Source organism: Phallusia mammillata, chromosome 2, assembly GCF_965637545.1.
Source record: "Phallusia mammillata chromosome 2, kaPhaMamm4.hap1.1, whole genome shotgun sequence".
In the NCBI taxonomy this organism is placed as follows: domain Eukaryota; kingdom Metazoa; phylum Chordata; class Ascidiacea; order Phlebobranchia; family Ascidiidae; genus Phallusia; species Phallusia mammillata.
In genome coordinates this window covers 13815169-13842323 of record NC_137253.1, presented here as the reverse complement: position 1 = coordinate 13842323, position 27155 = coordinate 13815169, and the positions used below count along the sequence as shown (strand labels likewise).

Here is a 27155-nt window from a genome sequence, read left to right as displayed (position 1 = left end):
AAGTTAGATAATACTGTAATATGTTTATCAGATGTAAGGGTTCACAAGCTTTTTAAGTCTTCTTATAAATATGAATTCTACTCAATTAAGCAACTGTCGATATCGTTATAGCAATAATGGCTTTTCTAAATCAAAAGTTGATGCCAAACATAGAGTAATCTTTATCTAACAACTAATGGAAGGTGTAATTCTATTTTTAGGACTGAAATACGGGTAAAATTATCATTTTAAATCATTTTTATGGTGTAACTTAAAAATTGTGTACGGCAGCCAAATACCAAGAATCAAGTTACCAATTTATGTTGTTGTTTTTTCATTTTTTTAGTGTATTCCGTTCTAATTTCCATATGAAGCAGTGTGGCTTGATGCGATAAATAAAAAACGATGTTGCACAAACCTGGATAAACGGAGCTTCGGCCATAAGTGTGACGTTCGACTTGCACTGACCCATGCAAGCGGTGAGATGCACTTCACCTACACTGACGCAATCGCCCACGCGAACTGTTCTCTTCATCACCATTGGAGCGCAGCTGGGTTCCGGTCTTGGTCGCTCAACTACAAAATTATCATAATATAGGTTATACTTGTGCATGTTAAGGTAATTCCAGTTAATCGCATAACCAATTTGCCCTGTCTTTCATGCAATTAACCGGATTGTGCGATTACCCACGGTTTTCATAAGAAACGGCTACGGTTTGAATTTATGTTGTATACAAATGAATGGATTTTTGTGATAAATCGGAAAACATGTAATGGCAAATATTCAGAAAGGATTTTTTTGTTCATGCAAAGACAAAAGGAAACGTGATTTTGAACGAGCCAACACAACCACTTAAATGCAGCCAGTTTGCCACACCACCAAGTTTGCTAAAATTACATTCACACAAAACGCAAGTCATTTTAAATCCTGGAATAGAGCAGACTTATGTAAAAGTACTGTTTTATACTCTAAGCATACAAATTGCCCAACTTTGGAAAAATAGTCTTAAATTATCATCAAGGTTTTACTCACCACATGTTGGGCAGCATTCGCCTTCTGCATACTGCAGCTCATGCGTCTCAAGATTACATTCCGTATTACAGGTGTCTCTAACATTGGTGCATCGCACACCAGTAGCAGCATCAACGCATGTACATTCGACACAAGCATCAACCGACCACGAATCGCCGTACTTCTTAAATTCGCCCTCGTATTCGCAAACTGAAAACAAAATGAATTAGGAAACGCATGTACTTGGTGTTTTTAGGACACACCTAAATGGTAAGGCATTTGTTGCAATTGAACGAAAAACAATTGATAGTGGGGATTAGTTTATAAACAGTGATACGCTTAGAGTTTGATATGCAACTATTTCACATTATACTTTGCATTACGTTATAATATTCGAAGGAAGTTACCTTGCGGCACGCATTTGCAGCATTCGCCGATCGCATCCTGAAGAACTTCTCCCTCTGCACACGTTTCCTGTGTAAGTCGACAGACCTTCATGCAATCGGCAGTGTTGTTCTCACACCGACAAACCTCACATTCCGATTCCCATACATTGTTGGGCTGAAAATAAATAAGTGGGTACATGAAAAATCGCCGGTCAGTGTTCTGATCCATTTTTGTATGGTCTGCATGGTTTAAATAAATATATATATACAGGAATGGGCGGTACGTATTCAAAATGGAGCAAAAAAACGATTAGGAACCCTGGTATAATACACCATTAGTTACTAGGTATGGTTTTAGTTTGGTTGTAACTTACAGCGGGTCGGTTGTAGTCAATGCCTTCATAAATACAGTTGGATGCGGGTGTTGTTTCTGGTGTGGTTGAGCTTGCAGGAGAAGATGGTTCGGTGGTTTCTTGACCGGCGGAGGTGGTGCTTTCAGTTTGAGCTGCACTGGTACTTGATGTGGCCACATACGTCGATTTGGTTGTGACAACACCACTGGTAGATGGCACTGTTGTGGTGAATGTAACGTTGTACGGCGCGCAGAAGCAGCAAGTACCTAAGGAGAATACAATATTGTATGATGTTTTTTGTACACAGTTTGCCACTGCAAATCATACTTACACTCAAGACAGAATAGGATATTCATTAATTTAAGTCAAAATAGGTCCTTTTTCCGTTAAATTTGTATAATTACCGGGGATTTCGATAAATCTTTGACCAAGTTCGTCGCACGATTCTTGTGTCAGTCTGCACTTGTCGCTCTCGCAATGTTCCTGACCATCAAGGCATTGACAGTACATGCAGTCACCCTTCCAGTATTTTTCACCTTCCTGCGAAACACAAACAAATGTCCATAACCATCATCGAGTATATTTTAAACCATAACTGAATAGAAAAGACGCCGACCTTAAAGGATCTTCCGTTGTAAATACAGGTTCTGTCGCAGTCACCTTCGTACTGAATGCATTTGCGTGTTTTCGGATCCTTGATGTAACCGGCCTCGCAAGCGCATAGGTCGCATTCAGCAACAGCTTCATTTCCACAGCGAGACGGAAGCTCATCTACAAAATAACAATGTTAAACTACCAGTGTTCAAAAATAATTTACAAACAAATTCACCTTGGCCAAGAATTTTTTGGTTCTCGCAAGTCACAAAACACCTGCAATCCCAAGAACAGGTTTCGTTGACTTCGGCGGTCGTCATTACTACCGTCGTGGTTGTCGTTTTTTCAACCTAGAAAATTGTTTAACATTACTTACTGCGCATTTTGGGCCAACAGCAAACCATACCTCAGTTGTTGTGCTTACACTTGGACCTGTTGACGTTACAGCAACAGATGGTGTTGTTGTTGTCTCACCACCCATTCCAGTAGTGGTTGTTTCGCCAGCCGTTCCAGTGGTGGTCGTTTCGCCAGCCGTTCCAGTGGTGGTTGTCTCGCCAGCCATTCCAGTGGTGGTTGTCACACCGCCCATTCCAGTGGTGGTTGTTTGGCCAGCCATTTCAGTGGTGGTTGTCTCGCCAGCCATTCCAGTGGTGGTTGTTTCGCCAGACTTTCCAGTGGTGGTTGTTTCGCCAGCTATTCCAGTAGTGGTTGTTTCGCCAGACTTACCAGTGGTGGTTGTTTCGCCAGACTTTCCAGTGGTGGTTGTCTCACCACCCATTTCAGTAGTGGTTGTCACACCGCCTATTCCGGTGGTGGTTGTTTCGCCACCCATTCCAGTGGTGGTTGTCACCCCACCCATTCCAGTAGTGGTTGTTTCGCCACCCATTCCAGTTGTGGTTGTTTCGCCAGTCATTCCAGTAGTGGTTGTTTCGCCAGACTTTCCAGTGGTGGTTGTCTCACCAGCCATTCCAGTGGTGGTTGTCACACCGCCTATTCCGGTGGTGGTTGTTTCGCCAGCCATTCCAGTGGTGGTTGTCACCCCACCCATTCCAGTAGTGGTTGTTTCGCCACCCATTCCGGTGGTGGTGGTCTCGCCAGCCATTCCAGTGGTGGTTGTCACACCGCCCATTCCTGTGGTGGTTGTCACGCCACCCATTCCAGTTGTGGTTGTTTCGCCAGCCATTCCAGTGGTGGTTGTCACACCGTCCATTCCAGTGGTGGTTGTCACACCGCCCATTCCAGTTGTGGTTGTTTCGCCAGCCATTCCAGTGGTGGTTGTCACACCGCCCATTCCAGTGGTGGTTGTTTCGCCAGCCATGCCAGTGGTGGTTGTCACACCGCCCATTCCAGTGGTGGTTGTTTCGCCAGCCATTCCAGTGGTGGTTGTCACACCGCCCATTCCAGTTGTGGTTGTTTCGCCAGCCATTCCAGTGGTGGTTGTTTCGCCAGCCATGCCAGTGGTGGTTGTCACACCGCCCATTCCAGTTGTGGTTGTTTCGCCAGCCATTCCAGTGGTGGTTGTCACACCGCCCATTCCAGTGGTGGTTGTTTCGCCACTTGTTCCGGTTGTAGTTGTAACAGCAGTAGATGATTTAGTGGTTGTGGTGATTTGGGCTCGGCAGTAGCAACAAGTTTCTGGCAAACGAACCAATTCCATTCCCTAAACAAACCAGAATATATGGTTGGATTAATGTAACAAAAGATACATTTGAAGATGAGAATATGTTACCTTGTTACATGTAAGTGTGCACACGGTTTCGCAAATAAACTTGTTGCTTACGCATGTACAAATTTGACAAGAACTTTCCTGTACCACGACTGTTCCATCCTATAACAGTAAAATATAAACTTAAAAAATACATACTTAAGTATATCCTATCAAAACTACGAATCAATTTACGCACAATGCAGAATGGAGTTGTTGTTGGTTCGGATGGTGTAGTGGTTCCGAGTGAAGTTGTAGTTGTGACAACCTCGTTGCTTGTTGTTGTCGGTGGCTGTGGTCCGGTGGTTGTTGTAACAACCGCACATTTCTCACTTGGAGGTGCCACGGCGCATCTTCCGTTGACATGTATAGCCGAACTGCAAAGAAAAGTGTCATACAGTATTACAGAAACAATCCCAACAAGTAACCGCCGGAGAGCGTTAGGATGTTATTTTTTAAAAATACTAAAAATACTTAAAGTATTTAATTGTGCCTTTGAAATATTCACTCACCTGTCAGAGCACTGACAGAAAGCATTACAACCCTCCATTGAAGAACAGGCATCTTGTTCTCCATTGCATCCAAGTTCACATAGGCATTCGTCAGGACACTCAACAATGGTAGTTGTGGTTTGGACCACATTGGTCGTACTCATTGTACCAGCTGATGTGGTTGTTTCCTCACCCATTACTGTAGTGGTTGTTACTCCTGCAGCTGGTGTTGTGGTTGTTTCTCCGCCCATTCCTATTGTGGTTGTAACTCCCATTGATGGTGTTGTGGTTGTCTCACCAGCCATTCCGGTGGTGGTTGTTTCTCCAGTCATTCCAGTAGTGGTTGCTTCACCGGCATTTTCCGTTGTAGTTGTAACCCCCATAGATGGTGTTGTGGTTGTCTCACCAGCCATTCCTGTTGTCGTTGTAACTCCTACTGATAGTGTGGTTGTTTCTCCGCCCATTCCAGTCGTGGTTTTTTCTCCGCCCATTTCGGTGGTGGTTGTAACTCCCACAGATAGTGTGGTTGTTTCTCCGCCCTTTCCTGTTGTGGTTGTAACCCCCGTAGATGGTGTTGTGGTTGTCTCTCCAGCCATTCCAGTCGTGGTTGTAAGCGCACCAGATTGTGTCGTGGTTGGTTCACTCATTGCTGTAGATGTGGTAACAGAACCAGATGATGATGAGGTGGTTGTTGTTGTTATTATAGTCTCTGTTATGCACCTAAACAAAATAAAAGCTTTGTTACTTTACAGTAACCTAAAACACATCGTGTTATGAAACTACGTACTTGCAGCAAACATCGTCTGTATTCAGAAGAATTTTGTTTTCCGCGGCACATTCCTGTTCGGTGATGGCGCAGTATGGTACACATGTCTCTTTAAATAGACCATCCTCGTAGTAGCAAACACAAGCCTCACAATCTCCCCGAGTGTAAGTTTCATTCACCTGGATGAAAATAAATTCACTGAAATAGTAGTGTCATATTTTCTAATAATGCTAGTTTGAAAAGACATCTTAATGGTAGAGCTTTCAATGGTTTTCTCCAATATCGTTTAAACCACGCCAAAACACTTACCCCGTAAACCATATCACCAACACGGCATGGTTTATCGCATGGTGTTTCAAACACCAAACACAAGCTGGTGTTCCAGAAGGTCGAGTCTTCTACACTTCCAACAGGGCAAGCGCATTCACCGCACGATTCATCCAATTCGAATGGCGGCGTCGAGTCATCCGCAGAGTACTCGTTCTAAAAATGAAGAATGAAACTACTTGTACTTTTACAGCGCCATGGATTGTTCGAGGTACAAAACTACACGGACCTGCTGTTCGCAAGTTACATTGCGCATGCAGTGTTCGGGACATAGTGGACCAGATGGTGTGGTTGATCCTACAGTGGTGGTCGTTTGCGGAATGGTTGTGGTTGTAGGAATTGCTTCACAGTGGCAACAAACCCCATCGCCCTCAACCAGTCTCATCCCCTTCTGCAAGCAGGAGAGATATATTTACACGACATTAATTTTATAGGAAACAAATATTCCGTGCGTGATGAAAAGTTTAAAATGTAATAAACGAAACAAATGAAATGTTGGGAAAATCTAAATCTATTAACTAACTGCACTGCAATCAAAACACAGACGTAACAACACTGGTCAAAACAAACGCGTTTTCTTTCACAATCAACTTACGTTTGAGCAGTCGTACGATCTTAGGTTGCAGTTCTCATAACACTGAGTGACTGGTTCCCCTTCAACCATCACGCATTGACACTCTTCACAAGTGCCCTGTGCAAACTTGGTGTCCACTGGGTAGGTTACACCTTGGTATACGCAGCCCTCACACAATTCGGGATAATGCAAGCACATTCCTGTTTCCCATGCTTCGTCTAAAATAATGGTTCGTTAATTTGAATGTCACATTAGCTACAATGAAAGTGAACCATGCTGATTTTCCGTTTACCTCTGGTGGATCCAGATGGACACGGACATTCCGAACACACAAATGGATTAGCTTCTGCGGCAAATGCTGGTACCTCAAGTGGGTTGAACTCGCGCATTTCCTCACAAGTCAGGTTGTGGACACAGGTTTGGTCACAGGCTGGAAGTAAAAATAAAACATTTTAAAATGACATAAAATGCTTGACCAGTCTGTTTGTCGGCAACATTGTTGTTTAAAGCCACAAACAGCCGAGGCCAATATTTTTACCACCAAACCATCATGTCTTGTCGAATGTAAAGCCATGCGACCTCGTTTCCTAGCAGGCCTTGTATTTATACACATTTCAAACAGGTCAAAAAATTTAATTTGTAGGCAAAGGGGCCGAGATCCTATAAACATACGTGTGGCAGTGGAGGAAATCGGTGCCTGGGTGGTAGTTGTTTCTGATAGAGTGGTGGTCGTGGCGGCTGGTGTGGAAGTAGTGGTGTCAATGGACTTCAGTGTAGTGGTAGTAACACCTGGACACAAAATAGCGGGCGGCGACAGAATACATCTCCAGTTGGCACGGTCGTATGAATTCTGTGCACTGTTTGGGCAAACGCATCTGCAAGACAACACAATTTAGTTGCAAGTAACCATATTGGTTGCAATCCTATGCGATTATCTTATGGACCAATAATAAAAAAAATCTGAAGCAACTTACGACATTGTGCATTCGGGCATTGCAGAACAACCATCGGTTGAACCATCACAGTCCGACAAACAGAGACAAGAGTCAGGACAAACTGTGGGTGTCGTCGTTGTGGTCTCAACACTGCCGCTGGTGGTGGTTGTGAACGCCGCGGTCGACGTAGTAGACTCGGTGTTACCAATTGTGGTGGTTACAGATTCAGACGAGGTAGACGTTTGAGCAACACCTTGTAAATTGAAACCAAATAAATTTATGCAAATCGCATTACACTTTGATCATTACTTTGACTGTACAACTTTTGCTGCATATTCTTGTACAATTTATTTTATTTACATATATATTCAAGACTTGCAAGTGTAGTATTTGAGGTACAACACTATGTTGGTTGTAGTAGACGTACCTTCTGTAGTAGTTGTAGTGGCAACAGGAGTTGTAGTTGTTTCCGAGACTTTCACGCAAGCACAGCATTGGTCTGGACACAAAAGACATTTCTATACACTGAAACTTAATTGCCAGTTTCAAGCAACTGTGTGATTCCATGTACTTATGTATTGTTATTGCCTTAAGACATTACTCCAGTACACTGATAAGATTGGGCAGCAGTCAACTACGTTTTTTTATTGTTTAAAATTGATTCTAAAACATTTTTAAAGAAATATCTAAGTTGTTTAGTGGCGTAAATAATACAATGCCGAACTAATCAAAGTATGTAACAACTGGGAAAGTTTTCTTACATGTAAAAAAACACCATTTCGATCAAGCAAAAACCTCTGCAGAAGTGTTACTTCTATGTTAAATATACCTGAAGTTCCCTGTTTGAGCATCTTATCTTCTTGTGCACAGATTTCCGGGGTAAGGTTACATGTCACCGTGCAGACCTGGTTCGAACCATCTGAACTGCAGTTGCAGGAAAGACAGTCGCCCTCGGGCCAAACAGTTGGCTCTGAAAAAAATGCGATTTGTATAAAATATTCTCCAAAAACTCGGACATGCTATTAAGAGAAGTTTGTAACCAATTAAAATTTATAAAATTTTGGAGATAAATTTATTTCGTGTGACAATTTCAATGTGAATGGGAAAAAATACATGCAGTTGCTTTATTAAAAGTTTGCTAGGAAAGCAAAAATAAAAAAAGTGTTGCTTACCGTCAATAAGGAAAGATATTTCGCTGATCTGGGGTTTTCGTTTCACGACAGGTGAGTCGTCTTTCGGTATTTGTGTTCCGTCGATGTGAAGGCGGAAGACTCGAGCTGTGCTCTGGAATGGTTCGCTAATTTCCGGCACGAAGTCTGCACTGGCTTTGCATCCGAGCACAGCCACTTCAACCCATTTAAATGCACCGTAAGGCTGCTTCTCCAAAGCCTAAAATGAACAAGGGCTGGTATGAGTAGGTTGTTACAATACGATGTTGTGCTGCAAGGGGCTTACTCTTAGGATTTCAATGTTTATGCTACAGCTAAGCTAATGGATCAAGTCTCATACCAAGAGCTGAAGACCGTTTTCGACATGGTCCATTGTGTCTGCCAATCGACAGTCGACACGTAGACGAATGACGTGATACAGATAGCCAAGGTCAAACTCCATGTCCCGGTTGAAAACGTCACCTAACAAAATAATTCGACAATTGTAACTATATTGGACAATGGAAATAGATAAACCCATACTTTGTGCAGCTAACTGGACTAAAAATTACGGGTTTATTTCCGGGGACATCTCCTACATTAAACACTACTGCTACCTATAACTTTTAGGTCTGGAAATTGTTCGGTAAACCAACTGACCTGCCGGGTTGACGTCCCAGAAAGTGTTGCTGTTTTCGTCCACAGCCAGACTACCGTCAATACTTGAGACTTCTCCTTCCTCGTTGGTCGATTCTGGAAGTTTTTCGTCCATCTGATTGGTCCAAACCTCACCGGGCATGTACATGGTTTGTGTCATCCATGATGGTTTGATGTTCCATGCTACACAAAACAAAATAATTGCAATACCGGGGTTTTGGTGAAAAACTTCGTCAGCAATGCTGGGTTAAAGTAAAATCACAATGGATTCAGGATGGGGTCATATGACTTACATTAAACAAAGTTCGCTAAAAAACAAACGAGGGTGTAAAGAGCACAGTTATTATATAGTTAGCGGTTAGACAGGAAAGGTTAGGAACAAATTTTCTGAGTCAATTTTTATGTCAAATTTATCAGTAACCTTATCCAAACCCAACGATCAGCATTTTCTCTAATTTTTTGCCAGTGCTCTTTGCGTCACTTGTCGGTATAGCAAACGTTTAGACAGCTCTTATGTTGGTAGATTTTTCCAAGATTTTCACGATAAAAACTATTGAAACAAACAAACAACATCTTACAGTTGCCCATCTTCTTTCCATCCATCTCACAAGGGCAGTAATCGGCAGTTGCCTTGATGCAGACCAGTAAGCCTGTATGCCAGTAAGTTCCAGGTGGACAAACACAAGAGCGGTCTTCGGAGCACTTGGTGACGTCATCGCACGATGCCAAGGGTTGTCCGTCGCAGTCAGATTCGCACAGGCATCCACACACTGAAAAATAAACGCCATTAGCATTCACTCTTACTGGGAAAATCTGATGGTGCAATTGAATACAATATACAATGTGATTACATTGTTTCTGTGGTAAATAAACTTAAAGGGCGAAAAGCAAGAAGCCCCATTGAAACAAAACCACCATTCCGAAACTGCGGGAAAATTTTGACCATTTTTTGGTGTCAAGTGTTATAATCCAAACAATACAGAAGTTAAAAAATGGTCGTAAGTGCCTACCTGGAACACAACCAGATTCGTCCCGACCATTACTGCACTGCACTTTTCCATCACACACCATGCTCTCATCCGGCAAGCACTCGTCCTTGCTGCACTCAAATGCACAGACTGGCGGAGGAATAGTAGTGGTTGGGGGTTCAGTTGTCTGTTAGAAAATAAACATTAAACTCACAAGCATCTGCAACGTTTAATTTATTTTTGTTGGAAGAAATGTGGGATAGGTACCGTGGTGTAGACAGGAGTTGTAGTTCCGCAATTGAAGTCGTCACCAAACAGTGTCTGACCATTTTCGTCGCAGTAAACCTCCCAGCAATGGTTATCAGATTGTCCTTCATCGATCTTAGTACCTGAGCAAATATACATTTTACAATTAAACTTCACATTTTATTGGGATTGCCAAGTCGCCCTTTACACAAAAACTAAACCTAACAACATGTTATCCTAATCGTCCAAAAATCGGTAAAAGATTGATTTATGTCGAATGTTTATTAGTTTCTTTTTACCTGGTTCATAGAGCTTTCCATCGTAAAGACACCCAGTCGGTGGAGTCGATGGAATAATGGTTGTAGTCTCAGGACAATCGTATTCGTCACTTCCGTCCTGGCAGTCATGTTTTCCGTCGCAACTGTAGTAATGGGTATACATTGTGAAGGTATGTATATTTTAGTATGATTAGTCATACACATGTTCGTTAATTTGACGCATTAACATGTCTACTTACGTCCAGGCGATGGGAATGCACCTCTCCCCGTCGCATTTGACCATATCACTACCGCATGGTACCATGGTGGTGGATGAAACTGGCGTGGTGGTCACAACTAAAAATATACCAATAAAAGTCAGCAAGTTTGTGTGGTCCCGGTTGGTTTCGTCACACTAATATATGAGTAATCATTAGGTTAAAACGAATATTTTGCACACAAAAGTTACCTTCGCCACTGGTCGTCTGTGTAACTGGTCCAGTAGAAGTGGTGCCTATTACACCAGATGTGGTGGAAACCATTCCTGAACTGGTTGTTGTTGCCGATAAAGGTGTGGTTGTTGTGGTTTCGGTGGTAAGGCACTCAGGGCAGCATTTTCCCTCAACACTATATGCGACTGTTCCCGCCGGACAAGCGGCACAGGCAACAACCAGACAAGCAACGTTGCCAGCGCTTGTGCATGTACAGCTTGAGCAAAGCCCCTCGTTCCAAGATTCACCGACCTAAGATAAAACCGGCAACCAATTTACAGAATATGTTTGTTTTATATGTTCGCGTCTGTGTCCAGATTTGTAAAAAGTTTGATAAACTTTCTTCAACCATTAATTGTACAGCTACAGTAACACGAACATCAACCATTGCAGGGTTAAACAGAACCACATTTTGACCATACGCGTTATGCATCAGATTCAGTCACTAATTAGTTTTATAATAATCGCTTAGGATGTTTAAAATGGATATTAAACCAAGTGGTAAACCGAAGTAAAATATACAAACCTTTCGGAAAACGCCGATTGGCTGTTCGCAAACTTCTTTGGTAGTCGGTCTGCAACTGCAGCATACGTCATCATCAGCGTCATGGTTCACTAATTCGAAACCTTCATCACATGTAAGGCTGCAATGCTCTCCACAACTCGCCACACCATTAGCATCACACTTGCACATTGAGCATTCACCACTGTTCCAGATTTGATCCATCTTAAAAAATACCGACCAATGTATGGTAAGTCAAATCGTGGATGATAGATTAAACAGACAGGCAGGCAGGCAATTGCGGCTAATTGAAAGAAAGGTGATTTCGGATCATTAAGTTGTGACTTTACGCCTATCTTTTGGGCCTTATTAAGCGTTGCAGAGGTAATACTTCGCAGAAAATGTGCTAGTAAGGCATGATGATTAAGAATGAAATCCATGTAGGTACGTATGTTTCCCAAGTTTAATTACTTACCTCGTAAAAAGTCCCATTGTGTTCACATTGGAGTTCAGCGCAGTAGCAACATTGTCCAGGTATGTCAACGAGCTGCTGACTGGACGTACATTTCACGTTACACGATTTTGTGCATTCGAATCCTTCTGCTGTGCACATGCAACTCGTACATTGATCTTGCTCCACTATGTCACCAAACTGTTGCAACAAGTAATTACAAGACGTTATACAAGTCTTGCTTAGACCATTCTTCGTTCCGAAAATTAGTCCGAAGGCCATGCGCCAAGTTTTTTTGAGAATAAATTTAATCACAACACATACGTCGAAATATGTCAATCTATTTTGAAACCAGGTATAACCATTTATCGATGTGCAAAGTCATTTATTATGTTGGAAGATAAGTATGCCAAGCAAATTATGTTCTTAACTCCTGTCGGCAAATCGTAATCACCTTGTATATCTTTTCATCTTCGCTTCTGTAACACGGACATGCTTCTGGGGCAATACAAGTCCCATTGTTCATCACTTGACCCTCTGGACACACACATGTCATTTGACACTCGTTCTCACAACTGTTCGGATTTTCGCATGTTTTCATACATCCACATGCGGTTGGTAGGAAGGGCTCATTGCAGACAACTGTGAAAAGGCAATATGAGTTAGGTAAACGACAATTTGAGCGACTTGAGACTATCGCAAAATGAATATAGAAACTTACGTTCGGTAGTTGTTTCTACACCTGAGGTGCTAGTCATAATTCCAGAAGTTGATGTAGGACTTGGACTGCCCGTTACTATGGACGACACAGTAGTTTCTGTACAAACAATGGGGTCAAAGCAAGTGATCTCTAATTTAATACATGCCAAGCGTCAATTTCTTACCAGTCACTGGTCCGCCAACAGTTGTTGTGGTTTCAGGTCCAGCTGCACTTGTTGTGGAAACTGGTCCACCAACAGTTGTTGTGGTTTCTGGTCCAGCTGCACTTGTTGTGGAAACTGGTCCACCAACAGTTGTTGTTGTTTCTGGTCCAGCTGCACTTGTTGTGGAAACTGGTCCACCAACAGTTGTTGTGGTTTCAGGTCCAGCTGCACTTGTTGTGGAAACTGGTCCACCAACAGTGGTTGTGGTTTCAGGTCCAGCTGCACTTGTTGTGGAAACTGGTCCACCGACAGTTGTTGTGGTGTCAGGTCCAGCTGCACTTGTTGTGGAAACTGGTCCACCAACAGTTGTTGTGGTTTCAGGTCCAGCCGCACTTGTTGTGGAAACTGGTCCACCAACAGTGGTTGTGGTTTCTGGTCCAGCTGCACTTGTTGTGGAAACTGGTCCACCAACAGTGGTTGTGGTTTCTGGTCCAGCCGCACTTGTTGTGGAAACTGCCTTAGGACCACTTGTAGTTGAAATTGGCCCACCGATCGTAGTCGTAGTTTCTGGTCCGGCTTCACTTGTTGTGGAAATTGGTCCTCCAATAGTTGTTGTGGCTTCAGGTCCAGCTGCACTTGTTGTGGAAACTGGTCCACCAACAGTGGTTGTGGTTTCAGGTCCACCTGCACTTGTTGTGGAAACTGGTCCACCAACAGTGGTTGTGGTTTCAGGTCCACCAGCACTTGTTGTGGAAACTGGTCCACCAACAGTTGTTGTGGTTTCAGGTCCACCAGCACTTGTTGTGGAAACTGGTCCACCAACAGTTGTTGTGGTTTCAGGTCCAGCTGCACTTGTTGTGGAAACTGGTCCACCAACAGTTGTTGTGGTTTCAGGTCCAGCTGCACTTGTGGAAACTGGTCCACCAACAGTTGTTGTGGTTTCTGGTCCAGCTGCACTTGTTGTAGAAACTGGTCCACCAACAGTGGTTGTGGTTTCTGGTCCAGCCGCACTTGTTGTTGAAACTGGTCCACCAACAGTTGTTGTGGTTTCAGGTCCAGCTGCACTTGTTGTGGAAACTGGTCCACCAACAGTTGTTGTTGTTTCTGGTCCAGCTGTACTTGTTGTGGAAACTGGTCCTCCGATAGTTGTTGTTTGAATGGGTGATGTTGTGGTTTCCTGTAAATAAAAATTTGTCGATTTGTATTCGTTTCAAAAACGCGTACGAACTGTTCAAAAGTATTCTCACCGTACAATCCACCCTGATTGCACATCGTGCCTTGTTGTTAAAGCAAATACATTCAGCACATTGTCCAACACTCCATTTCTGATTTGGGAGTCTTACTCCACCTAATAAAGACCATTTAAAAAAAGAAAACAGTCAATTATGGACAAGAACCATTAAACACATAACTGTAATAGCTGTTGGAAACTGACGTACCGTCGCTATCCAAGCACGAGCATTCAGAAGGTTCCACACATTTTATGCCATTGAACAGAGTGTTCTCATCACACTCGCAGCAGGTATTTGTGCCTTCAATAACCTCATTGGCGTAACACATTTCACCGAAACTTGCACAAACTCTGGTTCGACAGCTGGAACAGTTTGCCTCCTGGGAGGGTGGTGCACAAACTACAAATAAAAAAAATGACATCAGTTTCTTTATTTAAATAGAATCTAAAGTTAACTACTAAATGTCACCATCTGAAGCAACCATATCGAAGTACCATAAAATGTGTTTTCTACTGTCAACCCCGACAAACATGTCAATGCAATGCAGTACCTGGATTAACTGGTGCAAGTGGAATCTATTCTAAACAAATGTCTAGCACTATTGGAATTATATGGCAAACCAGATCATCTATCATGGCCAAATCGACATAGAAATTCTACGAAATAAATACAATTGTTTTCACCTGGTGCTGGAGTTGATACTGGAGGTAGGGTTGTTGTTATGGTCACACCACTGGAGCTGGTGGTCGTAGTGGTTACCATGGCACTGGTGGTGGTGGAAACGGTTGGGACGGCGGTAGTCGTAGTTTCAGGACAATCATACTCGTCGCGTCCGTTGATGCAATCAATTGTTCCGTCACAAGCCCATCGCAGTGGAATACATGACGTTTCGTTGCACTGGAACTCGCCAGGGCAAGTCTTATCTAAATATACAAAGATTTTGTTTTAAAACCACCAGTTGGGCAATTGTTTGAGATTTTATACATCACTGAACCCTTGGCCAAATGACCAAGTAATAATTGTGTTCAAGAATAAAAATAGTAGTCTGTTTTGAGTTAGAGATGTAAATCTTGTATCAAACCTCTTTGTAGAATGAATATTAAACAAAATATGCAAGCCCTAATGTTCGTTATTGAAGACAGTATGAAGTTCAACATTGGTTTGACAAATGTGGTAGTTCAAATATTAAACAAGAGTAAAACCTACCACAAACAGGGCAGCATTTTCCTTCCACGCTAATAAGATGGAAACCATCCTCACACTCTTCCACAGCGCACATCTGCACAAAGCATTCTACGCTTCCCAGCTCGCTGGTGCATGAGCAAGTCTCACATGGGTTGGTCTGCCATGAAGCACCGACTGCTTGACAGCTATTCAAAATACACATATAAAAGACCATGTAAACAAAATATTTAAGATGGCTATATTGTTGAACAAAAGTTTGAACCCTAAACATAGTTAAATTTAAAATCCTTCTTGTAGGTACAAAGAGTAGTAAGTTGTTGTTGCACCTGTTTTATGGTAACGGTTTACAACATTTCTAAACGAACAAGCGACGTCTTAATTGGTGCAGTAATATTTTTCCATACCTTCCCGAGGCTACACAACCGATGCATGGTGTTTCAGTGCTGGTTTCAGTTACACCAGTGCTACTGGTTTCTGATGAGGTGGTGGAGGTCATGAATGGTGGGCTGGTGGTTGTGGCAGATGATGTGCTTGTTTCTACTGGTTCAGTTGTAGTCTCAACTGCAACAAAACATGCTTAGAATCACTGAACTTTCTTTGGACATGACTCAGCGTTAGCCCAAGAGAATAAATATCTGTTATTTTTAACCACCATTACCATGATGAAAATTTCTTTACCTTGTCTGCAATAGCAGCAGCCGTCTTTCGGTTGAACAAGAGCTTGATTGGAGAGACAAGTCAGTTTGCAGTTGGAGGTGCACTCCACAGAACCTTCTTCGCAACTACAAGACTTGCATGTGGACTCTATAGTCCAAACACCACCACTGGGGTATCTAAAAAGTGCAACATACTGCTACTAAATATGTAAGCAAATGTTAAATACCCAACGCACAACGCTGCAAACCGCTGAGCACACATACATATCGGTTGCATATTACAAGACGTTTTTTTGCCTCGTTTTAAAACGTAATGATTTCAATGACTAGTTCAAGTTTCCGTCTTCAGTGTTCAAAATACATTCAGGATTTTAACATCATTTACAAGATTAAAAAACTACCACGTAAATGTAGAGCAGTTAGAGTTATAGACTGACATGTGTTTTGTCGGTTTTACCTTGTTCCGTTATACACGCATAGACACTCGGATTTCGGAACACATTCCATTCCGTCTTGGAACATTCCCTCAGGGCAGAAACATCCTGAAGTACACTCGTCGCAAGTGCTTTCCAGATTTTGGCAAGTGTGGTTGCAACTACAGAAGCTTGCCTCCAAAGGTGCTTGACACACTGTTGGTAGAAAGTGAAAAAATCCAGAATTTGAAACAGCATGACAAAAATTCTATGTTTAAATAATGGACGTGCTGGTCTTACCGATTGGTGTGGTGGTGGCGGTAATAGATAATGTTGTTGTTGCAGGGATCTTAAAACAAAGTAATTTATTTAGTCACAATTTTTCAAGGTGGACTAACGATGTTTTGGATAGATCAACTATAGACCTACTTTGGTTGTAGTCGAAGATTGTGACGACATAGATGTGGTTGCTGGTGATGAAGGAGTGGTTTCTTCCGAGGACGATGGAGGACCGGAAGTTGTTGTGACTTTTTATGCAAATAAAAGTTACTGGTTGGTTACATCATCTTACTAGGGTTGACTTTTGCAAATACAAAAATGATGTAATCTTTTGGGTGTAAAAATCGATATTTCATCAGTTTAAGTCTGATCATATAGATGACCGTTGGTATACTTTGACCGCAATTAATTTTTTTTTAAATTAGAAAGACTGACAACAGTTATAACAAGCAAGCAATGACACAACAATGCACTTAAATTATAAATTTGAACCACACTAATTCCTGTACCAGTCAAGTTGTGGGTAAAACAGGCTAATTTGACCGCGAAACCAAATCGTTAAGGGCACAAAATTAAACGTAAACAGACTATTTTCAATTCTAACCTGACTCCGAGGTGCTCGTAACCACGTTAGTTCCAGAACCGGAGCATTTACAACATCCGAATTCATCGTAGCCGATCGTCCCTCCAGCTTCCTGACAAGTTTCCGCTGACAACTTGCAAACTTTATTGCAAACAATTCCCTCATCAGTGCAGTAACACTCGTCACAGAAAATTTCGCTGTACTCAAGCACCTTGTCACCAAACTGCAAGGAGAACAATCATTTAGGTCAAATGATCTAAGCGTAAGTTTACTTGGTTTTAAAATAAAAGTTCCTTCTTTGGAAGTTAAGTTGTATTAGAACTAAGACTTCACCTAAAAAAGGGTCTGTGGAAAAACAATTTTGCTATAAATAACTTATAGAAAGTAGCCAGAACTAGAACGGTCCAAACTTTTGAATGTTACTGATACTAAATTGAAATTACAATTTCCTTGAATCAACTTACGTTGTATTGCTGTCCCATGAAGTAACACGGGCAACTTGTGGGTGGAATGCATTCTCCGTTATGTTCCACTCTACCTTCCGGGCATTCACATGCTGGTGTGCATTCTGATGACTCCGGTTCGGCGCAAGTTACTCCATTCGCCAGGTCAGTACATGTGAGGGAGCAGGGGCACGGATGGAAAACCTTGTCCCCAGGACACACTGAAAAAGTAATCAAAGTTCAGTCGTATGCCAGATGATGAACCTGTTCAAACTAAGGCGTATAATGTTTTGTTTGGAATAGATGTCAATGCTAAAGTTAAACAAAATTCGAGTATTTTTTGGTTTTGTTTTTTTCTTTCTGAATATTTTACATTAGTTAATTGTTACAGCCACTAAGCTAATTGATAAAATTACCCAATCTATTAAACTACCTTGAGGGGCAGTGGTTGTAGCGACGGAGGAACTGTACAATGGTGTCGAAGAGCTGGTCACAACTGGTTCGCCGGTGGTTGAGCTGGTTAATGGTTCCGATGAGATGGTTGTTGAAATGGTTGGTGGTGGCGTTGTGGTCTCCTCCTCACAATCAGGGTAAACACCACATCGACCATTTGCTCTGTCCATGTTGGGATCAGCGCAAGAACAATCCTGAAAGTTTGGAGAATGGTAAAATGTATTTAAAGAGCATATAGCATGATCAACGGTTAAAATTACGAAAAAAACTAGGTTTAAACAATTGTTTGGTTGTTCTAAAGAAACTGTAAGCATCTCATACAATATTTAAATTGGTAAAAAATACAACCTAAACGGCTTAAAACCTCAAGAATACAAACCAATAACAATTTACAATACCACACAAAGTATATATAATACCAAGGTCGATTTGTTGCGTTGTCAGGTGTTAGCTTACGAACAAATAGTACTCACATCAATGCTGCATCCCCAAAGTGGGTCACAGTCGCCATCGTCGCCACATCCCAATGTGCAGTTACACTCATCAGGGCAAATATTCGGGGGAATAGTGATTGGAACCATCGTAGTTGTGCGCTCAGGTTCAACAGTTGTTGGTTTCGTGGCAGTCTCGTTTATTACAGCTGCAAATATTATTTAATAAATAATTTATATTGTTGTGTGTTGTATTGTATGACTAAGTTCGCACAACTCATTTATTGGTCAACTTTAAAAACGTCCAGGTCAATAAACCTAAAAGGCACTAATATCTTACTCACATCTGCCGAAAGTCAATTTACTAAATCCCTATGCCTGTGCCTTGGCATATGGAAATGCTTGGGAGACCGGCTTGATTCTGTTTAAAACCTTCAATATGCCTGGCGTACTATGGTCCCTATTGAATATTGCCTTATAATTATGTTTTAAAACCATAAAATACTAAACTTTACCCAATGTTACAGTTGTCCATAGAAAGTTATGATAGAATGGTGTAATATTTAAACAAAATTTGTTAGAAGTAATAGCATGCAAAGGAATTTAGATTTAAGCTTTGTTTCCTGAAAAGCATTCCATCCGCTTTAACAAATCCAAACACCTATGACACAATTTACTATCCTAAACTCATAAAAAAACGTCCAGCAAGTATTAATATCTAGCTTTAATCTTTTTTTACCTGTGGTTTCTTCAGTGGTGCCTACTGTCGTCCAGTCAGGTAAGCAACGTCTCGATTGAACAAGGAAAGCGCATCTTCCTCTGACTTTTGTTGAACCCTTGTTACATCTGCACTTGTATGGACAATCCGACATAATAGGACAACCCGATTCATCACGATCACAGCCGTATATGCAGTAGCACGTCAGATTGCAAGCTGGATGTGTTAGGAAGTGTAAGTGTTTGTACTAGTGGTTTCTAACTAAGGGTTCGGGGCTCCGCACTGTTTGTGGCATGATTGCACGGCTAAATATATGTGTTCTAAGTTTTAAAAATCAAATTATTTCGAAAAAAACTTTCAGTAAATTTTTACGGTGTGCACAAGATCAATTAATAAATGAACAGGGTCTGTAATTACACAGAGATGGGAACCACTGATAGACAATGAGTGCTTGGCAAAGATACAAGAATCTACTTCAACAGTATGTTTTATTGGTAAAAAATTCTTGTCATCAGCAGATTTAAACGATTTGGCAAAAACGTTAATTGTAAAATTTTAATTGCTTACCAGGTCCTGGTTCCTCAGTTGTAGCAAGTTCAGTCGTTTCTTCAGTTACTGGTGGAAGAGTGGTAGCCATATCAACACACGTTGGGCAGCATTCACCTTCCAACTATAAAACAAATTTCAACAACATCCATCAAGAGATATAAGATTTTCGAAAAACAAAACTGACAACCGCTCTACCATTATGAGTACAATAAAAATAACAGCAACACAGATAAAGGAAAGCACACATACAAAATCTACATAGGGTTCTGCTGAGTTCATACTCATTTACTTACGGTTTGGAGTTCTTGGCCAACTGTGCAGGTTGGTTCACTGCAATCTGGAGAATGACAGTAAACTTTTCCACTCAAACACATGCAGTAAACACATGGATTGTTTGGATCCGAAATTTCATCATTTGGCTGTCAAAAACACCATTTTAAGGCAAGATCGAATTCTTTACATGTTAAAAGCAATATGCCAACATATTTAAGTAAAATATATTGGAATAGTGAGAAAAAAGATAATAACCCAGTTGGTACTAGTGCAATAGATTGTTACCTCATACATAACGTCTCCAACCAGACATGGGCAGTTGCCAGGAGCAACGCACGTCATACCATCGTATACAGTGTTTTCGGGACAACCGCATCCGGCTACGCACTCCTCTGTGCTTTCAGTGCATGTCGATTGGAGGTGGGGACATTCACCTTGACAACCAGGCTTGCATTCGTAGAAGACAAATGGCTCCACACACATGCTACAAATATACAGTGTTTAGTTTTTAACATTACTTCAAATATACGGCGGTAAAAAAGTTTATAAATTTCTACTAAATTTCTAGAACCCACTATAACGGCATTTTTTAAACATGTTAGTTAAATTGTTTATTTCCACCAAACGGTGGTCGTTGAACACAAGGTTAGTCAGAAACTATTCATTATGTAGGTTCGACACAAACAACACAATCCAGGTACTATTTACTACTACCAGATATAGATGCACTTAGTTTACAGCCCTATGTCTGACTAATTCAAGTTGTCAGAAATTTACATGACCAAACATGTCGGCATATAAAATACGGCCTAGGTTGGGTGAAAAAGTTTGCTGACTTCTGCAATGAAGGGAAAGTTTGGACATACCTGGTGGTGGTTTGTACAGAGATGGTTGTCGTTTTCATGGTAGATGAAACAGGTTGACATGAACAGCAACCATCTGTTCCCTCACGCACCATCACCAAGTTTTCAATGCAAGTACTGTCACACGAAATCTGAAAATACGAAACTCTACATTACACATAATCAAGTAAACCATAATTCACATGTAACGCTACACTTTGAACATAATTAAATAAAACATCATTGGTATGTGTCAAAATTACATACAAAGTGATAAAACACCAACACTTACCTCACAATTGGTTGGGGTACTCTCAGTAACTGGTGCGCTCTTGGTAGTGCTTGACGAAACAGTGGTTTCGCTAGCAGGAGCAGTGGTTGATACGACGACAACTTCAGTGGTTGTCTTAACCGGGAACACAGTGGTTGTCACTACCTTTGTGGTACTGCTTGACACCTCGCCTCCTGTGGTAGTTTCAGCGAATGGCGTAGTGGTCGTTACGCCGATGGGCGATGACGTAGATGTTACGCTTGATTGCACAAAACCAGTAGTTGAGCTTTCAGAGGTAAGGGTAGTTGTGGTAGAGACAGCACTGCTGGAAGAAACTGGTGCAGATGTGGTCGCTGGTGAACTGGTCGTTGTTTCGCTGCTGCCGCTAGTGGTGGTCGTCACTTCGCCCTGTTTGGTTGTCGTGGTTACGACGGATGAAGTTGGGAAGACACGAGTTGTGGTAGTCATGACACCAGTGGAAGTGCTGGCAGCTGCAGATAAAGTTAAATAGACATAAAGACGGGCCAACCATAGTAGGAATATTAGATTTTGTAGGCGCCTAAAGGCAGGCGGATACTTTGCATTGAAACGCTTTGGATTTTGCGCTATTTTCCTAGATGCCAAATTAAACTATGGTGTTTTCGATGCATATCCAATTGTTTATTGGTTTTCTTACCGGCAAAAAAAAACACAATACTAAACTATTCTGAAAATGATGTTATTAAACAGGTTGTAAAGTATATCATACTGCTAGTAGCTGGGTTTGACGATGACGTGGTAGTGCTGCTTGATGGCAATTTCTCGGTTGTCGTAACTGACGATTTTTCAGTTGTAGTTTTCACCACTGTAGTCGTGGATGGTTCCGAATAACAACCAACCAATTCAATACGTATGGCTGGTGCAGTGATCCAGGTTTGTGGATGAACTCGGATTGCCTGAACAAAATAGTAAAAATGGAAAACTGAAAATGATTCTCTTAAATGATTTGTTTCCTTTTTTGAGCAACAACAAAACAATGTTGCAAAACGTAAAGTACATCCTAGTGACACAAAATACTAGTTTCTGTCAAGATTTTGAAACTCATTGGATCCTTATAGACTAAATGAAATCTAACGGCATTTTTGAAATGATTAAACCAATAGGTCAAACGAATTTAACACAGTTGCAAGTAGAGGTTAGAAATTTACTGCGCCCCGTCAAGTTTAAATCAGAGAGCAATGTACCTTTGCAACAACAGATTGAGGCAAATCGATGGCAGTCACTACTGAAGCATCGGTGTTAGTAATAAATGGAGTTTCGTCAACTGGGTACCACTGCCGAGTGTCTCCCTCCTCGTCTGGTGTGTATGCAACAGTGAAAGACGTCACAAAGGCTTCCTCGCCACTGGGTGTCACACCACCTTGGATCAGCACACCTAAAAAAGAGGAGTTGTCAAAAGTTAGAGCAATTCTAAAAAAATGGGAACACGCGACGTCATGCGCCAAGTGAATCAATTTTTATTGTTTGTGGGAAAACATATTTTGATTGTGAATTATCTGCATTGGTAATGAATAAACCCAATACAAATACCAAAACTCAAAATTAAAGCACATGGAAAAAAAATATAAATAACATTACCTTTTATACACTTGTTCAAACAGAACAATTTGCCAATAATGCAATCATAACATTGCATGAAACCAAATTTACCTGTGATAGTGACCGAAGTTTCGAAGTCAACCTGTACGAATGGATTATTGTCGCTATCCAGCGGCAACCAGGAATCGCCCACTTCTGCGTCAGGGTTGAGTCTTGCATTTTCTGCGAGGTCAGTGTTGCTCGATACCGACACCACTGGTCGACCGATTTGGTTTTCAGGAGCAACTTGCACACCCATCTCCTTGTTGCAAACACCTACAAAATGGCAATTTGATGTATACTGCATGAAAAAAATGGCAAGATTCAACTAAGACACTATACACTTCCTACTCTTTGGTAAACAACATTATTTATTAAGTGACTTAATAGATTTTTTGATCAAATCAACAAAACTGATCAAAAGATGGCCATTTTTTCACGGTTAATTGTGAGCAGTAATTGTTTGCATGTTATACCTTCAGTGGTGGTTGAAACTTCGACAGTCTTAGTAGTTGTAACAACAGAAGATTTGGTGGTCGACTCGGAGCTAAGAGGCGTAGTTGTTGTTACTTGCGTGGTGGTAGTTTCAACGACCGTACCAGATGTGGTTGTACCAACGGGACCAGATCCTGTTGTAGTTGTACCGGTTATTGAACCAGTAGTGCTAACCACGCCACCAGAAGTGGTAGTGGTTTCACTGCTGACCAACGGGGATGTTGTCACTACTTCTTCCGTGGATGTTTCAACCAGGAATGGAGTGGTGGTAGTGGTTTCTTCCAGAACACAGCCACGGAACTCGACTCTCAGACTGATGGGTTCTTCTGATGTCTTTCGAAGAGGGATAATGCGAATTATCTTAACCACTGAAGGCTCCTCCAGGACGTTCTCGCGGATCGTCTGGTCATCATCGTTACCTTCAAACACTGCTGGCACCAACTTTTCTGTCACTGCCCCGGTTTCGTCCTCAATCTCAACGGACGTGACAACAAACTCGAATGGTTGGTTGTCGCTGGGGGATGACTCAACTTTGTACTCGCTTACAAATTCTCCGTTTTTACCGCCTTGAGTGAGTATTGAAGTGATTTGGACTGGCTTTTCAAAACGCACTTCCAGATAGGGAGATTCGTCAGTATCGAGAGGTGACCAAGATCCCACTGGTGCAAATGATGAAGTTTCGTCCATGATTTCTGATACTCTTGCATCGCTTGCAGGGCTGTTTTCCTTTTCAGAGGAGGCCGTGATCGCCTCATTCGGAATATCGTAACTCTGCATTCCCATTGGTTCATCACACACACCTGGTACAAAAATGAAATTAAACTTTTGTTGTTTCACAAAGCTACTTTATGTTTACCTGGTGGGGTGGTGGTTATTTCAGAAGATTTGCTGGTTGTTACTACGGTTGTACTTTCAACACCAATTGACGAGCTGGTGGTGACCATTTCAGATGTGGTGACTGGTGTGGATGAAGAAACAGATTTTGTTGTCGTTACCACTGGTCCGCTGGTAGTTGTGCCAAGTGAAACACCACTCGTGGTGGTTTCTGCCGCACCAGATGTGGTTGCTGCGCCACTTGTGGTTGTTTCACCGCCATGTGCTGTTGTGGTAGTTTCAACTGGTAATTTCGTAGTCGTCACGACGGAGCTGGTTGTTGCTGGAACACCAGGAGTGGTTGTCACAGCAACCGATTTCTCAGTGGTGGATGGTGCGCTTGATGATGAAATGGTGGTTGTAACAGTTTCAACTTTTGTAGTAGTTGGTGCGATTTCCTTGGTGGTTGTCACCTCTACGACAGGTGTGGTAGATGCAGGACCCTAAATAAAAGATTACAACAGTTGTTCGATGAAATGTTATGCTACAATAAACAAAAAATGCATGCCAGACCAAGAAATATTATTAGTAAATCAAAAGTGAGGGTTATTGCTTTTATCTATTTTGGTGACACGTACTTCTGTAGTAGAAGAAACTGGATTAGATGATGTAGTGACTACTTCACCGCTCGTTGTCGTGGTAACAGTCTTCACAGTGGTGGTTGTTGCAGGAGCCGGGCCAGCACAACCAATAATGTCAATTCGCAAAGATGGAGTTTCTCCTCCATTCCATGTGCGGGGAATTACTCTCACAGCGGTGACTTCTTCAAGTAGGTCGGGAAGTTGAGACACAACAGCACCGACATCATCTACGTTGGCTTCAAATACCTAATTTATATTTATGTTTATTGCAATTTTGTAATTTAACCTATCAGGGTTAGTATTTTATAGGTATACACTTACCTATAAAGGTGCAAATATTTGGCTAGCCCAACTATAAAACACCATATTTGATGAAGCAGACGCAAAAACAAAACGTTTTAGTTTGCGCCAACTACATCACTCAATCGTCAATATTATTCAGGCAACGTTCCAAACTAACCTTTGGCAAAGACGATTCCTCATCAGGTACTCTCTGCCAAGTTCTATCAACGCCTGGTTTGTCAGTGGTGTACGATATAAAGTAGGTGGTCGTCCATTTCTCCTCACCGACACTGCCCTGTGTGAGAACTTCCATCACTGTTACCGGGACGTCAAAATCGACTTGCAAATAAGATTTGTCGGCGTCCTCAAGTGTCGGTGACCAAGCGTTCAACGACGCGGATCTGCCTTGGATTCCGATGTTGGCGGCGCTGATATCAACCTTGGCGTTGTGAGCTAATTCAGAGTTGCTGGATGCAACATAGCGTGAGCCAGGAACAGGTAACCCTGCAGGCAAGGTAGTTTAGTGATCGAACATCTAAGTCTGTAATCTGAAATGGGTATATGTTTATTCAATGGGCCAGACATTTTAAATACAATTTATGTAAAGCATGGTATTAAAAAAGAGGCCCTTTAACTCAAGTTCCACATAACAGTGGTTTATAAATGAAAATATATTGGACATTGCTGGTTGTTTATCCATTCCATTTTGGGGGGGTTTATTTCAGAAACCCAATGTACGGTTGTTTTTGCCACTGGTGTTTACTTCGGTTATGTGGTAAAAATATGATACGACAAAAGAAGGGGCAAAAACAAACGAAAATACATATTAGTTAGTTTGAAAATCAACACACCCTTACCTACAAACTGAGTGAGCAAATACTTTGAGTCTTCACACTTCAGATAACCTTCAGTGGTTCCCTCAGTACTCATCACCTTGGTCGTAGTAGTTTCACTTACTTTCGAAGTGGTAACAACCGTGGTCTGTTCACCTGGTGTCGAACTGGTTGATATAGGAGAACCAGATGTCGTGCTGGTCTCCCCAGTTATTGGTGTGGTGGTAACAGTCTCAGTGGTTGTTATTTCTACACCACTGGTTGTAGTGGTTATCGATCCTGGCGAAGTGGTGGTTGTGATTTCTTCTGTTTCAGTAACCGGCGAAGTGGTTTGTACTACTTTTTCGGTGGTGGTTTCAACTACAATTGGTCCACTGGTCGTGGTTTCTTGTGCGCCCGAAGTGGTTGTGGTAGACTCGGACGGGCAACCGCGCAATTCCACTCGTAGACTTACTGGTTGTGACTCGGCGCGTTTTGGTAGGATTTGAATTACTTGGACTGCAAGTTCTTCGCCAAGGAAGTTTTCAACAACTGCGCTATCATCAACGTTGGCTGGGAAAATCTACATTCAAATATATTGACAACAATTGTCAAATAAACGATTTTACGAGGTTCCTAAACTACGTTTTTCCTAAGCTACGTTACTTATGCTTTGTGTTTCTTTGTAATTTGACTCTAAACGTACAGTATAGCACGTTTTTTAATAAAACCTAAGTTATTTTGCGCAATAAAAAAGTACAAGTTATATACCAACATAGTTTCCGTAGCGTTTGAAACAAATGTCCTCTAAAAGCGTTTCTCTGTTTTACTTACCCTAGTTGCATCACCGTCCTCAGTCAGGTCACGTGGCTCGTCTACACCATTGGGTGACGTTCTAACTATGTATTCTGAAACGAATTCTCCATTTTCTCCACCCTGTGTAAGAATGGATGTGATAACTACTGGGACTGGGAATCGGATCTCCATATAAGGCTCTTTGTCATCATCTAGCGGTGACCATGATTCCGGTTGTTCGACCTCTTGGGTTACAACTCTTGCCTTGAAGGACTCGCTGTCAGGTTTGTTAGACGATGCAGTAATCGCCGAATCAGGAATGTCTCGATTTTCCATTCCCATTTTCTCGTCACAAAGTTCTAGAAACGAGTTTTGAAGTTCACGACTGATCATTGAGTTTTTAAGGATGCACAAAATCGTAATAACAAACAACCTATTCATGGTAAATTGAAAGCCAAAAAAGGTAATTACAAAATCAATCAACCTACTTTTGTTTCAAAATATCTATGTAACGTGTGCTTACTTGGTGAAACAACTTCGGTGGTGCTGACAACAGAAGTGGTGGTGGTAACTAATGCCGGCGAGGTAGTAGTTTGAATCACCTCCTCTGTGGTGCTTGAGGCCATAGTGGTGGTGACAACATTGCCAGTTGTCGTGGTGTCCAACC

General features: G+C 41.8%; 2 protein-coding genes across 2 annotated transcripts in view; both read right to left on the bottom strand.

Moving 5' to 3' along the window:
- The window catches only part of LOC145213019 (uncharacterized), a 55907-nt gene that overhangs the window by 315 nt on the left and 28437 nt on the right, over window positions 1-27155 (bottom strand). Inside the window, exons 50-112 of the mRNA XM_080081263.1 lie at window positions 27022-27093; window positions 25739-26129; window positions 25060-25385; window positions 24597-24845; window positions 24002-24461; window positions 23366-23945; window positions 23127-23254; window positions 22723-22926; window positions 22257-22447; window positions 21782-21968; window positions 21055-21524; window positions 20787-20914; window positions 20206-20404; window positions 19941-20066; window positions 19666-19768; window positions 19110-19314; window positions 18423-18573; window positions 17930-18143; window positions 17518-17717; window positions 17075-17276; window positions 16621-16718; window positions 16492-16540; window positions 16236-16407; window positions 15801-15955; window positions 15527-15683; window positions 15144-15307; window positions 14621-14860; window positions 14145-14336; window positions 13953-14053; window positions 12727-13882; window positions 12564-12659; window positions 12297-12484; window positions 11867-12043; window positions 11416-11616; window positions 10868-11141; window positions 10659-10755; window positions 10441-10562; window positions 10163-10284; window positions 9938-10082; window positions 9506-9697; window positions 8931-9110; window positions 8632-8753; window positions 8295-8511; window positions 7952-8092; window positions 7550-7621; window positions 7162-7375; window positions 6860-7062; window positions 6480-6617; window positions 6209-6405; window positions 5843-6004; window positions 5596-5769; window positions 5308-5465; window positions 4542-5240; window positions 4229-4406; window positions 4054-4152; window positions 2770-3984; window positions 2560-2674; window positions 2347-2501; window positions 2135-2270; window positions 1752-1996; window positions 1399-1552; window positions 1013-1201; window positions 398-555 (exon numbers count right to left, since the gene is read on the bottom strand). Coding sequence (XP_079937389.1) covers window positions 398-555; window positions 1013-1201; window positions 1399-1552; window positions 1752-1996; window positions 2135-2270; window positions 2347-2501; window positions 2560-2674; window positions 2770-3984; window positions 4054-4152; window positions 4229-4406; window positions 4542-5240; window positions 5308-5465; window positions 5596-5769; window positions 5843-6004; window positions 6209-6405; window positions 6480-6617; window positions 6860-7062; window positions 7162-7375; window positions 7550-7621; window positions 7952-8092; window positions 8295-8511; window positions 8632-8753; window positions 8931-9110; window positions 9506-9697; window positions 9938-10082; window positions 10163-10284; window positions 10441-10562; window positions 10659-10755; window positions 10868-11141; window positions 11416-11616; window positions 11867-12043; window positions 12297-12484; window positions 12564-12659; window positions 12727-13882; window positions 13953-14053; window positions 14145-14336; window positions 14621-14860; window positions 15144-15307; window positions 15527-15683; window positions 15801-15955; window positions 16236-16407; window positions 16492-16540; window positions 16621-16718; window positions 17075-17276; window positions 17518-17717; window positions 17930-18143; window positions 18423-18573; window positions 19110-19314; window positions 19666-19768; window positions 19941-20066; window positions 20206-20404; window positions 20787-20914; window positions 21055-21524; window positions 21782-21968; window positions 22257-22447; window positions 22723-22926; window positions 23127-23254; window positions 23366-23945; window positions 24002-24461; window positions 24597-24845; window positions 25060-25385; window positions 25739-26129; window positions 27022-27093 — 14205 coding nt within the window. The remainder of the gene's footprint in view (window positions 1-397; window positions 556-1012; window positions 1202-1398; window positions 1553-1751; window positions 1997-2134; window positions 2271-2346; window positions 2502-2559; window positions 2675-2769; window positions 3985-4053; window positions 4153-4228; window positions 4407-4541; window positions 5241-5307; window positions 5466-5595; window positions 5770-5842; window positions 6005-6208; window positions 6406-6479; window positions 6618-6859; window positions 7063-7161; window positions 7376-7549; window positions 7622-7951; window positions 8093-8294; window positions 8512-8631; window positions 8754-8930; window positions 9111-9505; window positions 9698-9937; window positions 10083-10162; window positions 10285-10440; window positions 10563-10658; window positions 10756-10867; window positions 11142-11415; window positions 11617-11866; window positions 12044-12296; window positions 12485-12563; window positions 12660-12726; window positions 13883-13952; window positions 14054-14144; window positions 14337-14620; window positions 14861-15143; window positions 15308-15526; window positions 15684-15800; window positions 15956-16235; window positions 16408-16491; window positions 16541-16620; window positions 16719-17074; window positions 17277-17517; window positions 17718-17929; window positions 18144-18422; window positions 18574-19109; window positions 19315-19665; window positions 19769-19940; window positions 20067-20205; window positions 20405-20786; window positions 20915-21054; window positions 21525-21781; window positions 21969-22256; window positions 22448-22722; window positions 22927-23126; window positions 23255-23365; window positions 23946-24001; window positions 24462-24596; window positions 24846-25059; window positions 25386-25738; window positions 26130-27021; window positions 27094-27155) is intronic.
- On the bottom strand, window positions 26360-26839 carry LOC145215446 (uncharacterized). The gene is made up of 2 exons (XM_080084147.1): window positions 26528-26839; window positions 26360-26389 (listed from the first exon to the last, which is right to left on the bottom strand). The coding sequence occupies exons 1-2, from the start codon at window positions 26828-26830 to the stop codon at window positions 26360-26362; spliced, it is 333 nt and encodes a 110-aa protein (XP_079940273.1). The 5' UTR covers window positions 26831-26839.